The sequence below is a fragment of the Sinohyriopsis cumingii genome, chromosome 16 (assembly GCF_028554795.1).
Source record: "Sinohyriopsis cumingii isolate HCF-2022 chromosome 16, ASM2855479v2, whole genome shotgun sequence".
Taxonomy (NCBI): Eukaryota; Metazoa; Mollusca; class Bivalvia; order Unionida; family Unionidae; genus Sinohyriopsis; species Sinohyriopsis cumingii.
Genome location: NC_142976.1, coordinates 39,473,323 through 39,486,819, shown reverse-complemented (window position 1 = coordinate 39,486,819; position 13,497 = coordinate 39,473,323). Strand labels below are relative to the sequence as shown.

The window sequence follows — 13,497 nt, the reverse complement described above, 5'->3', positions numbered from 1 at the left end:
CTTTAAAGGTTTCATTTTCTTTCCTTCTAAACTGCTTTCTCTCTCTATGAACTCTTTGCTTTTTAATAACTAGACTGCCCTGAATTTCTGATTTTTACTGGGACATCTATGTACTGTTTATCATCTACATCTAATGTTATTTCTTTCCCTTTACACATTTCCTCTCTGTCATCCCTTTGCTCTTCAATATTCTATTGCAATTTTGATTTTCCTGGAATGACCATATTCTGCATATTATCTACTTGAGATAATGTTCTATCTCTACATTTTTTCTCATTTTCATCCTATTGCTTCTTCCTACCATCAATATCCTGCACTTCTGATTTCACTGTGCTCACCTTGTCTTCATTTTCATCCTCAAGCTGAGTCTTGCTCATGGCTTTCCTTGATTTTTTGTCATGCACATCAGATTCATTGATGGTGTTAAGCTCACTCCTGAAATCAGCTGAAGCCTTCTTCTCTGTGACTGCCTCTATATCAAGATCTGCTGGATTTCCTTCATCTTCTTTTTCCACACTCTTGAGAACAGAAGTCCTGGATTTTTCCTCCTCATGCTTGTCCATCCAAGCAACTTCTCCAAAGAGTCTCTTTTCTTCTACCTTCTCCACATTCTCTTCAGCTTTCTTCTTCTCATGTTCATCTCTCCTTGAAACTCTTCCTTTAGATCTCTTTTCATTGGAATGGCCACTGCTCTCCTCATTTTCCCCATCTCTCCTCCTTCTGGGCTCCTCATTTTCTTTTACTGTGATGATTCCGTTATATCTTTCCCTCACATCCTTACCCCGTTTGCTGCCTCCTGCAAAATTATTTTCTCCAGCACGAGCATGATTTTGTCTGTAACCTGGTTCTGCAATAAAAAGTACAAGCCAGACTAGGTACACATTGAAGTATTTTTTGAGAGTAACTCTATTCTAAATGTACACAAAAAAAAAAAAACTGTTCAAAAAACACCATTCACCAAAAATAATACTGGACAATATTGATGAGGTACTTGCAGACATTTTATGGTAAGAACTTCCAACATTCTCATGAGGCCAAACTTTGAAAATAGAAAATTTATCAAACTTCACACACCTCTCCTGAAAGCAGCTTTTTAAATATAATCTGAAATGAATCCGCTATGATCTTTGACAACAATTCAATCATGAGTCAAGATATCAGCCTGCATAAAAAAGATTTGCCAGTAATTGTTTAAACTTATTTATGCATAAGTGCATGTTGTAATAAAGTTTAACAAAATCAATAGATCCATTAATTTATTTCAACATTATTGAATATATATGTGCAGCTAGCAAATACATGTACATATTGTATACAATATGATGACATTATAAAATAAAAATGATTCAATTATCAGGAAAACTTATTAAACTGGACACATTCACTAGGAATGAAGGTGTCCAGATTAATGAGGTTCCAATGTATATAAAACGGTACTTTCCGACTATTAACTAAATTGAAGCTATTCTACTGAAATGATGAGAAACTCAAACTTTTCCCTGTCCACCCATTATGCTGACAGCTATTATAAGGTGCATTTCATACTTCACTCAACTTTGTTTTATCTGTTGATCATCATTTACCTCATGATTCAATTTGTAAAACATGTCTTTGTTGAATATATCTTTCAGTTTCAATAAAACATCACTAACATTGTCATGATAACATTTCCTACTGTAACATAATAAAAAAAATTAAACTGAAACCAAACATACACATGAGCTGCTTTTCAAGGATCTACAACAGCAAACAAGCTGCCATATTTTCTTTACAATAACATGTTATCAAAGGTTATAATAAAAACACTATAGTTTTAAGAAATTTGTATCAGCATTTAATACCACCATATAGTTAAACTGCCCAATAATTATAAAAAAATTAAATGACTGTACTAGCATATAACATGAACTGTGTTATAATGAAGGTGCCTTGTGGTGATGAAGTGCTGTATATCAGTCATCTCTAAGTCATTCTATAATTCTTATGAATTATCTTACTTTTGGACTTTTGTGGCTTCTTAAACTTGCATCCAGTACAACTACAGCAACAAGTTCCATCTGTAAACAAATAAATGAAAATATATATATATACACACACACGCATACACACATGTATTACATAATAACATAAAAGTCAAAATAATAAATTAAATCATCAAATTTAAAAAGATATATAGTTTTAAAGAAACATGATTGGTGAAAACTTCTGTGCAAATCTAAATATTTATATTACTAATTCAATTACATTATTTTTTAAGAATGATTTTGCAGTTATTATTTACATGAATGTTGATCATAATTATTTAGATTTATACAATCCCATGGTAAGCTGTCCACCTATGAGGATCACATACTATATCCTCTTTCTCCTTCAAATGTGTTGTCAAATGATATTATGTAAGGAACAGGCCTTACTAAAAGATGAAAATTATCTTTTTCGGCCTAAATCAACAAAGGGCAACAACTCTTGTCCATTACCTCCCTATGGCAGCACCAAGTGTTGTAATTTTTAGCTTTGCTGCTGGACTGGATAACACTGTCCAGCTTATCTTCCAACAATCCAAGCCATTTTTGTTTTCTAATTGATTCATCCAACATTCCTTTTGCATTTATTGTGTGGATCAATCATTCTGCTTCAGGTTCTATACATATTTTTTTATAATTTCTGCCAAATTTGAGTGATTTTGTCACTTTTAGGGACTTTGTCCCTTTTAGGCATCACACCACACTATCACTGACCACTGTCGGGTCATTACAAGTTAGTATGACTTGGACTTTTTTTGCTTCCTCCATTTGTATTAGAGTTGGTTTTAGGGAGTTTTTAACATGAAATATTGTTAATTTATTGCTTTGTTTTTCCCTTCTTGTGTAGTTTCAATAGAATGATCAATTAAGTACTTGAAATGTAGTAGTTCAAAGCATAGTGTATAAGTTTTGAATCTTCCTTTTTTTATTCCTTCCTTAGTAATGGGGAATATATTTATATTACCAAGTTAGTAGCCTAATATATAACTAAATTCTGCTTTGCTTCCTCTTCTTGTGTCGTTTCAGCAAAATGTCATTTGAATGCTATTTGTGCAATTTCAGAGCATGGAAGTCTACCAGTATACACTGTCTATGATATGCAGCATCTGTAATACATGGTGGGAGGAAGTCTGGGCTACTGTATTAGCCTGTTAGTCACATAATGATTTGCTAACTTTTGCTTTTAACTAGTTAGTCACATAATGATTTGCTAACATATACTTTATTCTCTTCTTAAATCATATCAAGATAAATGTTTACTAAATACATGAAATCCACATTCAAAGCCATAGTCCATTTAGCATTGAAGGGAAGGAAAGACAGAGTAAGTGAAGGAAGCCCCCTGCATGTCCGAGGTCAGAGCGTGGCATTCATTGAGAAGATGGCCTAGCCAACTCCATCTCGATGGGGCAGTGTTCCCCAATTTCCAATAGCGCAGTGGGTATAAGTCTTTATGTATTGGCACCTTTTAGACTCAATTGATACACAAGTCCAGATGCATGGGGTTTATACCAGGTCCAATGGATCTAATGCAAAATTAAACTGTCCAGCCATTCCAAAATGGGGACCTTTTCATTGAATCAGATCAACCATGTTCTTCTGGGATCTTAGTGATGATCCATCTGTCTAACAAACATGCCCTTTCTATGACAGAGATTTCAGTCAGAAATCTGTCTCACAGGCCCTTGGAGCAGCCACTACTGGTAAAAGCTGGACCATCTTCTACACTGCCAGCTTCCAGGACAACCATTTACCAGGCAAACCAACAAGCAGTGTCGGACTATTATATGCTAATTGCATGTCCACAAGGGAGAGGTGGTGATGTTTTCATAGGGATGAAATTGGGTCTACATACCAAACAGTACATCTTCTCTAGTGCTACAAGCCAACCCAGTTGGGGGCTTGACACATGATGAGTGTAATGGAACTCTTTCAAATCCACCATCCTTCACATTTTACTCAGATCCAACCATGGAATGGACTGACAAATTTAGCTTTCAAACCACCATCAAGGACATTTACAGGGTATTGGCTACTGTAGAATTCCCTCTCCACTGTACCACTACTCTAAAGAATTGGCAGATCTCAATTGTTGAATCTGGCCGCATTGGCACCTTTTAGACTCAGTTGAGACACCCAGCAATCACCATGTTATGAAGGCCATGGCCAGGATTGACAGAGTTGCTGAACAGGGCTGCTTACTATACCATGGACAGGCTTTGACGGGTTCAGCCAATTTACTCCTGTTACGATGTATCACATGTGTGCGAACCATGTCTCTTAAACCTTGTCATACCCTATCTTTCTGGATGACCCAGTTTGGTCCATTGTTACTTTGGAGAAAAAATAGAGGAAGTTCAGAGGCAGACGGCTCAGGAACTGCCCATCCACCTTTCTGCGCAACCCACATAGGTGTTTGCAACCATTCAGCCCCTGCCAGTGTGAAGGGATGTTAAGCAGCCTCAGGACAATGGATCTTCTCATTCACGTGTGCACCAACACTGATTCCTAGGAGCAACTGTGCAGAGGTGGTCGAACTTAATTTTCAGCTCACTGGATCTCCCTATCTCCTCAGAAAGGAGGTAGGGGGAAGCCAGGTAATTTGGAAGGGCTTTAGGTTTTGTTAATCAACAATCCCCTCCCCTCTCCTCATCTCCCCTCTTCACAGAGGCACTGTCAGATCACAAGAAGAAGAATGACTTTCTACAATAGGAGATATGATCACTCACCAAAAATAAAACAGAAAACTTTTTAAAAGTCGGTGGATATTGTGAAAAGATCACAATCCCCAGGGTGTTATTCAAGGCTGTTTCTTTTTCTGAATGCCAACAGCAAGATGAGACCTGCTATCAGTTTGAGCTGCCTCAACCAATTCAAGATGAAGATGGTGACTTGAATCCTCCTCTCCATCTGATGGAACAAGCATGCCATCAGTCTCAATATGACCAAAGCATACTTTCACATCCCAATCCACTCTGTGTCACAAACTTATTCTCCATCTTTTTGCTTACTGCAACACAGTTTATCAGTTCAAAGTTCTCATTTTGGCCTTAACATTAGCTTTTGGGCTTTTACCAAGATTATGTATTACATTGGCCCCCTGTTCTAAACAACGTCATCTACAACGACAGCAGCTTACATGGATGATATCCTCCAGAAACATTTGGTAAGTTCTATTCTACTCCGAGGCGGGAATGATCTCTCTTTTAGATCATCTAGGCTTTCTAGTGACTTGGGAAAAGTCAGCCCTTCTTCCATCCCAGACATAGCATTTTTAACCAACTGGAATCTAGTGCAATTCCTCCTGTTCGATCATTCCAGCATCAGTGTAGTCTGACAAATCAACCCCTCAAATCTGTGTTGATAATCATGTACAATATGTGGGTCTGATATCACCTATTCATTAAAATGTTAAATTTTGCTGCAAGCAAACTCTTTCTGGAACACACTTTAGACACTTACCAGTATTTGGCAACAGCCATATCTAGTGCAAAATTCAAAATGGCCATAGGACACTGGTGGTCCTTCTTTACCCCAACCCTCCTCTTCTTCTACATGCTTGGCCTGTATCAGGCAACCTTGTGAGACAAAGAATTCAATCCTTTGATTGTCGAGAGAATGTTGAGAGCAAGAAAGCCCTCCAATCTGAAGGCTTACATCATCCCTCTGTGTGCCATTAATCCCTGAGCTGACTGATTTTTTATTGATAGCTTTAACTTCTGCATGCTGGGTAAACAAGCTGTATGCCCTTTATGTTGATCCAACCTCTCATCAGTTCAGATCAGAGGGCTTGGTGGTTCTCTTGACACAACCAAGCTTTGTAACCCCAAAACAGTTACCACTGTCAGCAAACAAAGAGTCGTACCTAGCTCGCTTTTTTCCATTAGACAGGCTGAGAAAGCAGCCATACAAGATCCTGTTCATGCTATCAAGTATTACCTGAAATGCACAGAAACCAGTAGTGGCACATGCAAACGCCTCTTCCTTCTGATGTGACAAAGATTACTGCTCAGAAGCTTCAAGCCATCTCTGAGTCTTGTGTGCAAGTGCAATGTTTTGATCCAAGATATAATAGAAGCTGTTAGCTGGCATGCAGAGTCAACCATTCTTGAGCTATCATCTCAGAGATTTAGTGCTCACAGAGGCAAACTTTGAATCAAGTAGATGACAGGACACATGGCCACTAGACCCAAATAGATCAATCATAATAGCCTGTTAGCTTCAATGGATTTGCCAGTGAAACTATATAGGTAAGAAGATTTCTATATTTATCTTCTTAGCCATTTGTCAGGGTCACAGGTCAAGTGACCCCATGCTGTTGCTATCTAATTAGGAGAATGGGTTATCATTCACATGAGGATCCAGTGATCCTTCCCTAGAAGGATACCCAAGGCAGAGGTCAGATGGTCGGCATCTCCTCCTCATATTACTTATTCTCTTAATGTATTGTGATTGGAAAAACATAATCAAAGGAGAAAGAAACTTTTTAAGTAAATTATATTTCTCCAAGAATATTTACCATTACCCAATTGCATTATTTAAAAACCCTCCCAACCACACCACCATGTGAACATCCTCATTAGTATTTCACTCAGCTAAAAACTAGTGACACCTGGTGGTGCCAAGGGGAGTTAATGGCCAAGAATTATTACCATCTGTCGATTGATACATACAGAAAAAGATGATTTCATCTTTTAGTAGGACTGGATTCAAGAGGTAGCAGGCTACCATTCCTAATGCAATGTGATTAAGGATTCTCAGAGAAAACATAATTTACCTAAAAATGTGCTTTCTCTCCCTCTTTCTGTGTGTGTGTGTGTGTGTGTGTGTGTGTGTGTGACATCCACAGTGAAAATTCCCTATACGTCTGAAAAATCAAAGCAGTGAAGTAGTCCCTATTTAAATCAGAGTTCCATGTATTACGGGTCTAAAAGTTAGTGATCGGTGAACATGTAAATTGTTATATATTTAATATGCATTTCTTAGTTTTTCTTTATGATTACAGATTATGCATAATTGTATTTTGGGCTTGATGTTGTCCAAAATCAAGATAACTATGTACCTGACTAGGAACATTTAAATTTTTATTTTGTAAACAAATAATGCATAGCTAACATTTCTCAAAAAAGTGTGGTAAATATTAAGATAATAATAATAATAATAATAATAATCAGGACTTTGTTTAGCGCCTAATCTTTAGAAGCTCTTAGAGCTTTACATCATTAGACAACACCTATAAGATAAAAAAACATATAATAATATTATTAGAAAAACGAACACCATGAAATTAAAAAAGCATTAAAAATAAAAAACATGCTGAGAATATTTCAGGTAGGAAACATATTAGGTCTTTAAGTTTGTTCTTGCAATCAAAATAAGTGAGTTTTTAAAGCCCTCCTGAATGTGATCACTGAGTCTTTGTGTCTACGTTCAGTGGGTAATTCATTCAACGTTCCTGGGCCCTGGTATGCAAAAGAACGCTGTTTATATGGCTTTGTTTTCATAGTGGGAATAATGAGTATACGGTTGTCAGAAGAGGAGCATAAGTATCTTGCTGGTGTGTACACGAGTGAGGTCGGATAGGTATGTTGGGCTAGAATCCGACAGTGAAACATAGCAAAGAAAACAAATTTTGTGTTTGATTCTGGATCAAATGGATAGCCAGTGTAGGGTACAGAGTAGCGAGGAGGTGTACTCTGATCGTGGTACTTTAAGTATGATCCGAGCAGCAGTGTTTTGAACTTTTAGAAGTTTCTGGAGTAGATATTGAGATGAACCAGACAGAATTGAGTTACAATAGTCCAGTCTTGAAAGAACTAATGAACACATAAGTGTTTTAGTGACATCTACTGAAAGATATTTGCGAATTGAGTTGATGCATCTCAACTCAAGATATGCAGCCTTGCATATGTTCATGACATGTTGGTGCAATGTGAGAGTACTGTCCAGAGTAACACCTAGGTTTCGTATTGATTGTGGAAATTTAATGTTGGCATTGCTGATATTTATTGTCTGAGGTAAAGGATGTGAATGAGAAAGTCTTTCTGTTGTGATCAGAATGGCCTCAGTTTTATCATCATTCATCTGCAGCTTGTTATAAGTCATCCATGATTTCACATCAGAAATGCACCTCTCTACACCATAATGGTTGCATCAACTTCAGTTGGGTGGCTAGATTTGTATATTTGGGTGTCATCAGCGTACATTTGGTGAGACACTGGATGATGAACTATGACACTTGAGAGCGACTGAGTGTACAGAATGAAGAGAACAGGTCCAAGAACGGACCCCTGTGGAACACCACAAAGGATCATTATCAATAAGGATAAACATGTTTATTAAGGTCTGGATCTAGGATATTGGAATTCAACCATGAAGAACCTGCTGTACCTGATGTTTCCCATGTTTTTTAGTAACATTTTAGAAACAGATTTTATTTGTTCACATCTTAGAATTTTCTTAAAATGAACTCAGGACCTATATCCTGGCTCTACTTTTGTGTCTTAATTTTTTAATATAATCTTGTTTAATTGAAACATTATTCATTTTTGCGATAACTTCAGAAGCAGAATCATTTGTATTATTGTGTTCATTATTTTCATTTAGGTGGAATTATTTATTCAAATTTATTGTTCATTAGAAATACAACGTACACATCAATAATATGCCTGGACAAGAATATTAATTTGGAATTAGAGTGATTTCAGACAATAACATCTTGATTATATGATTGTGATTCATCAAAAACTTTTGGCACATCTCCACACCACATGCCATTACAGGCACATCATCACATTCAAAGCTGAAGAAATTCTTTGGGAACACTACTGGAATTTAATTTGAACTTTATTCATTAGGACTAGTGATAGAACTTTTTGGAATATTGGAATTTAATTCACAATAGTGTAAGTTCTCTTTTTTACATTTTTACTGTTTATTCTAGGAAATAAATTATTTCTTGAATTTTTAAAAGATTTGTTGGTTTTTACTCTTTTTTGTTAATATGTTTAATACCATAAAATTGTAATAAAATAGTCACTTGTATTCTAGATTATATATATATATATATATATATATATATATATATATATATATATATATATATATATATATATATATATATATTGCTGTTCTTTGCCATTTATTAAAATGCATTAATTTCCTGTTCATATTAGATGACTGCAACAAAAGATATCTGATTGCAGAAAATGATCTAAAAAACATGACATAGACTCATGATTTTGCAAGGGAAGTTACTCTGATATTGCAGTAATACCAACAATAACAAAAATATCCCTATGACTGAATATACTTGTCTTAATGTTTGGAACTTGATGTACATGTTGCCAAAAGTATAAATCAACTTGAAAAATTGACACTACTTACATGGCACTCATTCTGCCACCCACGACCTCTAAGAACAGAACCTTATCTGAGAGAATTAAAGCAATGCACCTGAACAAACTGTGACAAGGGAGACAAGGATTTTCTGGGATAATGGGCCCACCAACATGAGTATGAAAGTACATGTTGATCAATCAGTCTGTTTGAACAATTCAAGTTGTTCCAATGAAAAGTAATAAATCATGTACAACAAAGTTTTAAAGTCATTAACTGTCCATTGCAAAAGTCACTAGAAAACAACATATTTCACATTCTGACTCTTATATGCTACCATAGATTCAATCTCTGGCTTCTTCACAAATATGGAAATCATGTGATCTGACTCTTGCATAACATGATTGGGCTGGTTAACTGACTTGTTATAGTGATATCAACTTTAAGAAGATATACATTTTATTTGAGAACATGAGGTACAGTCATATTTGAAAACAGTGATACTTATGGGTACAGTTTTAAAATATAATAGTAGCCAGCAATCACTACACTTTCCCAAAATCAACTGTTGATGAAGCACTAGTAACTTATCATCATCCAGTGCATATAAGATCAACACACGATAGTTGGCGCTATGTAGAAAAATGCCTGAACACTTCAAATACTGTGAAACCATACAATCTGCTGTTTCGTAGGAAGCTAAAGTAAAAGTCACACAGGGGTCATGTAAACACATTACTAGTATAAATTTTTAAAATAATTTTTAAAAAAAAATTTAATAGTAATATCATTCTAATAAAGTTCATTCAATCTTGAGTTTTGAGTGATCTGCAAAATAAATGTCATAAAAATGTATAGATGAAAATTATCGATATCTATGGACTTTTACAATGGCAGTTTGGCATCAAACTAGGTCAAAAAAGGGAATCAAGGTATAGTTGCATGAATAAGAAGTTGTAAGTATTTTCATTCATCTCCTTTATGGATGTTCAACAATGAATGGAATAAAGAAGTAACATACAAGTTTTTGTATGTCTTATTTTTAACTTGTACATATGAAATTTCTTCAAAATTACCATTTAGCATAATAATAATAATAAATAATGAGGACTTTTTATAGCGCCTAATTTTCAGAAGCTCTAAGCGCTTTACAACTTTAGAAAACACCTATAAGATAAGAAACATAATAATATTATTACAAAAACAAACACCATGAAATTAGAAAACATTAAAAAAAACATGCTGAGAATATTTAATGTAGGAAACATTATTAGGTCTTTAAGTTTGTTCTCGCAGTTGAAATAAGTGAGTTTTGAGAGCCCTCTTGAATGTGATCACTGTGTCTTTGTGTCTAAGTTCAGTGGGCAATTCATTCCACGTTGCTGGGCCCTGGTTTGCAAAAGAACGCTGTCCATATGACTTTGTTTTCATAGTGGGAATAATGAGTATACGACTGTCAGAAGAGGAGCGTAAGTATCTTGCTGGTGTATACACATGGGTGAGGTCGGATAGGTATGTTGGACTGGATTCAATCAGTGAAACATAGCAAAGAGAATAAATTTTGTGTTTGATTCTGGATCGAATGGATAGCCAGTGTAGGGTACAGAGCAATGGGGAGGTGTGCTCTGATCGTGGCACTCTAAGTATGATCCAAGCAGCTGTGTTTTGAAGTTTCTAGAGCAGATATTGAGATGAACCAGACAGAATTGAGTTACAATAATACAAAATTTAACTAAAATAAATCTAACCTGACTGCCGCCTTTCTGTCTTTTGCGTGTATGAAAGAAGATATTTGTATGGGAAAAATAGGTATCAATTGAAATATTGAGATATGACATACCATACATGAGATGTATACAAAGTTACTTAATTACCACCAAGTTATTAGACTTGTGTGCCGTACTGAGTATATTTCCTGTTGGTCTTTTCCCAAGCTTTGTTTTTAAATGACGACATTGTCATGGTTTTTTTAAATTTATAGTACAACTTCTTCCCAACAGCAAGCGCTCTCCCTGTTACATCATAGCGCGCGACAGAAACCGGATTAAATAAGATCAACTTTCTTGGTGGTTGCATTCTAAAAATGTATGTCATCAATGAATTTGCGTTTAGCATTTCTCGAGAAATGTATACAATAATATTCAGTGTAATTTTTATGCACAAGGAGAGAAATAAACTGAATAAATTTCATTTTGAGGTGTCTGTAATCAGATTCTCCAAAAATTACACCAATTACTGCAAAAAGTGACTGAGCGCGTACATGACATGCGAGTTGTACTACATACAGTACTTTATTGAGGAATACCATCAATTTCACATTGATACTACTGCAAAGTTTAAATTCTTACCTTCTCCCCTGCAAAGTATGATGTCTCTGAAGCGCCTCAGGTGTTCGATCGCAGTGACTGAGGTGTTTTCTACATTTATTTGATTTTCATTCACATAACTCATAATTTAGATCGAACGTTAATAAAGTTTCCATCTTGGCGGATGAGAATCGGTGGAATTGTTACCAGAAGTACAGACGATATTATGACGTCATATAAAGACGGCTTTACCCTCTCTTCGTATTTGTGCCAATGTAAACAAAATTGATTAGATATCCAGTCTGAAATATTTCAATGGGAGTATCCTCTACTTTGTTTTTACCGACTAAGGGGGCGCTCACCAATTAATATGTACTTTAGAGAGAGTGACGTATGTAAGGTGAAGTAGTTTGCATTTAAAACATGCACAATGGAGAGAATGTTGGCATACCTGTTTATGCTACAGTAATGTAATGTGGATGATATTTCTTTGGATATTGAACTTTTGGAAATTTTACATGCTTTAAGCACACTGCTAACTAAAATGACTGCTCCCTTGTGTTAAAAACTCAGCCTGAATTAGTCTAAAGTACACTATACATAGCAGCTATTAAAATAGGGAAAATGAATTTTGCCAGACTAGACAATACCAGCTTCTGAAAGTGCAATGAATGAATTACCAAATATGTAAAATGTAAAAAAAGTTATCGGCTCTCTTTTATATAATTTACCTCTTAAGTTGAGGAAGTGAAAATGACCAAGTAGAGCTAGCACTTTTTGAAAGATTCACACTTGAAGTGAGGCCAAGCTGTATACTCTATAACCCATAGTACACCCATCAATCATACATCAAAATAAAGGTAATTAAAGGTTCTTTTAATTATCCCTAAGATATACAAGGTCTTTTTAATAGCCAGTATAACCAGTGAGGGAAGCCGGGGAAATTCTTTTTCTTGAAAATCTTAACCTATGGAAAATGCGAAACTGTATAGCGCCACCTAAGCCGATTGTGAAATAGTCTGGTTCCCTTACCACTCTCCACTCTGTTACGCTTTGTTCTAACGAGTTTGACGTGTTTGCCTATTCGCCTGTAGATACTGTTAATTCGCTATATAAATAAAATAAATAAATAAACATAAACATTTTAAAATATCATGGCATTGATGTAAGCATTGATGTAAGCATCAACATTGATGGGAATATGACCCAAACTGTAGAGAGTAAAATGGAATTAATTCACGTGTTTGATGTGGATACATGTCTAAATTTGTATTCAACTAAATTTACGATACATCGCAAAGATGTCGTCAGCTTTACCAGGTCAGTATAAAATCATTTCTCAGAAACACAGTTTGTGGTGAATAAAGATACATACCAACCATTTTTATGTACTAATTTTAGTGCAACCACTGTTTTCCTTTTTCCGGGTTTTCAGATTTTCATGTTGATGTCTGTTTTCTTTATTTCACTTGTCAATGTACACTTTTTAACGATGTTTCTAATGTTGCTGAACTCGGTTACTTTTTTATCCTCTCCACACATGGCCTATATCTAGTTAAATTTCAATATTTTTCATTACTTGCAAGCAGCATGGTAAGTCTTCCTGCACTTAATATTTCTAACAACTTCACATCATTTTATCTTCCAAACTGCGAAGACAAAAAAGATGAAACTGAGAATTGAGCAGTTCCTGGACATGTCACTTCACAAAAGACAAAAGATCCGCATAACTGGCTTGCATCTTGGGAAATATTCACAGCACTTAAAATAATAGTCAGGAAGAAATTAAATGAGATCAAATAGCAAAATGTATTATTTTACTGGTTATC

The 13,497-nt window shown here is 35.5% G+C and overlaps 1 protein-coding gene across 1 annotated transcript; it reads right to left on the bottom strand.

Moving 5' to 3' along the window:
• Nucleotides 1–284: 284 nt before the first annotated feature.
• On the bottom strand, nt 285–11,849 carry LOC149780257 (uncharacterized). Its single transcript, XM_089936188.1, has 3 exons — nt 11,711–11,849; nt 1,998–2,057; nt 285–847 (listed from the first exon to the last, which is right to left on the bottom strand). The coding sequence occupies exons 1-3, from the start codon at nt 11,811–11,813 to the stop codon at nt 285–287; spliced, it is 726 nt and encodes a 241-aa protein (XP_089792314.1). The 5' UTR covers nt 11,814–11,849.
• Between the last annotated feature and the right edge of the window lie 1,648 nt (nt 11,850–13,497).

What these genes read in the sequence shown, in the direction of transcription:
- LOC149780257 (XM_089936188.1), bottom strand. Translation starts at nt 11,813, where the DNA reads ATGAGTTATGTGAATGAAAATCAAATAAATGTAGAAAACACCTCAGTC. An exon ending in CATACTTTGCAGGGGAGAAG is followed by an intron (nt 2,058 to 11,710) that starts GTAAGAATTTAA and finishes ATTTGTTTACAG; the next exon opens with ATGGAACTTGTTGCTGTAGT. An exon ending in GAAGCCACAAAAGTCCAAAA is followed by an intron (nt 848 to 1,997) that starts GTAAGATAATTC and finishes TTTTTATTGCAG; the next exon opens with AACCAGGTTACAGACAAAAT.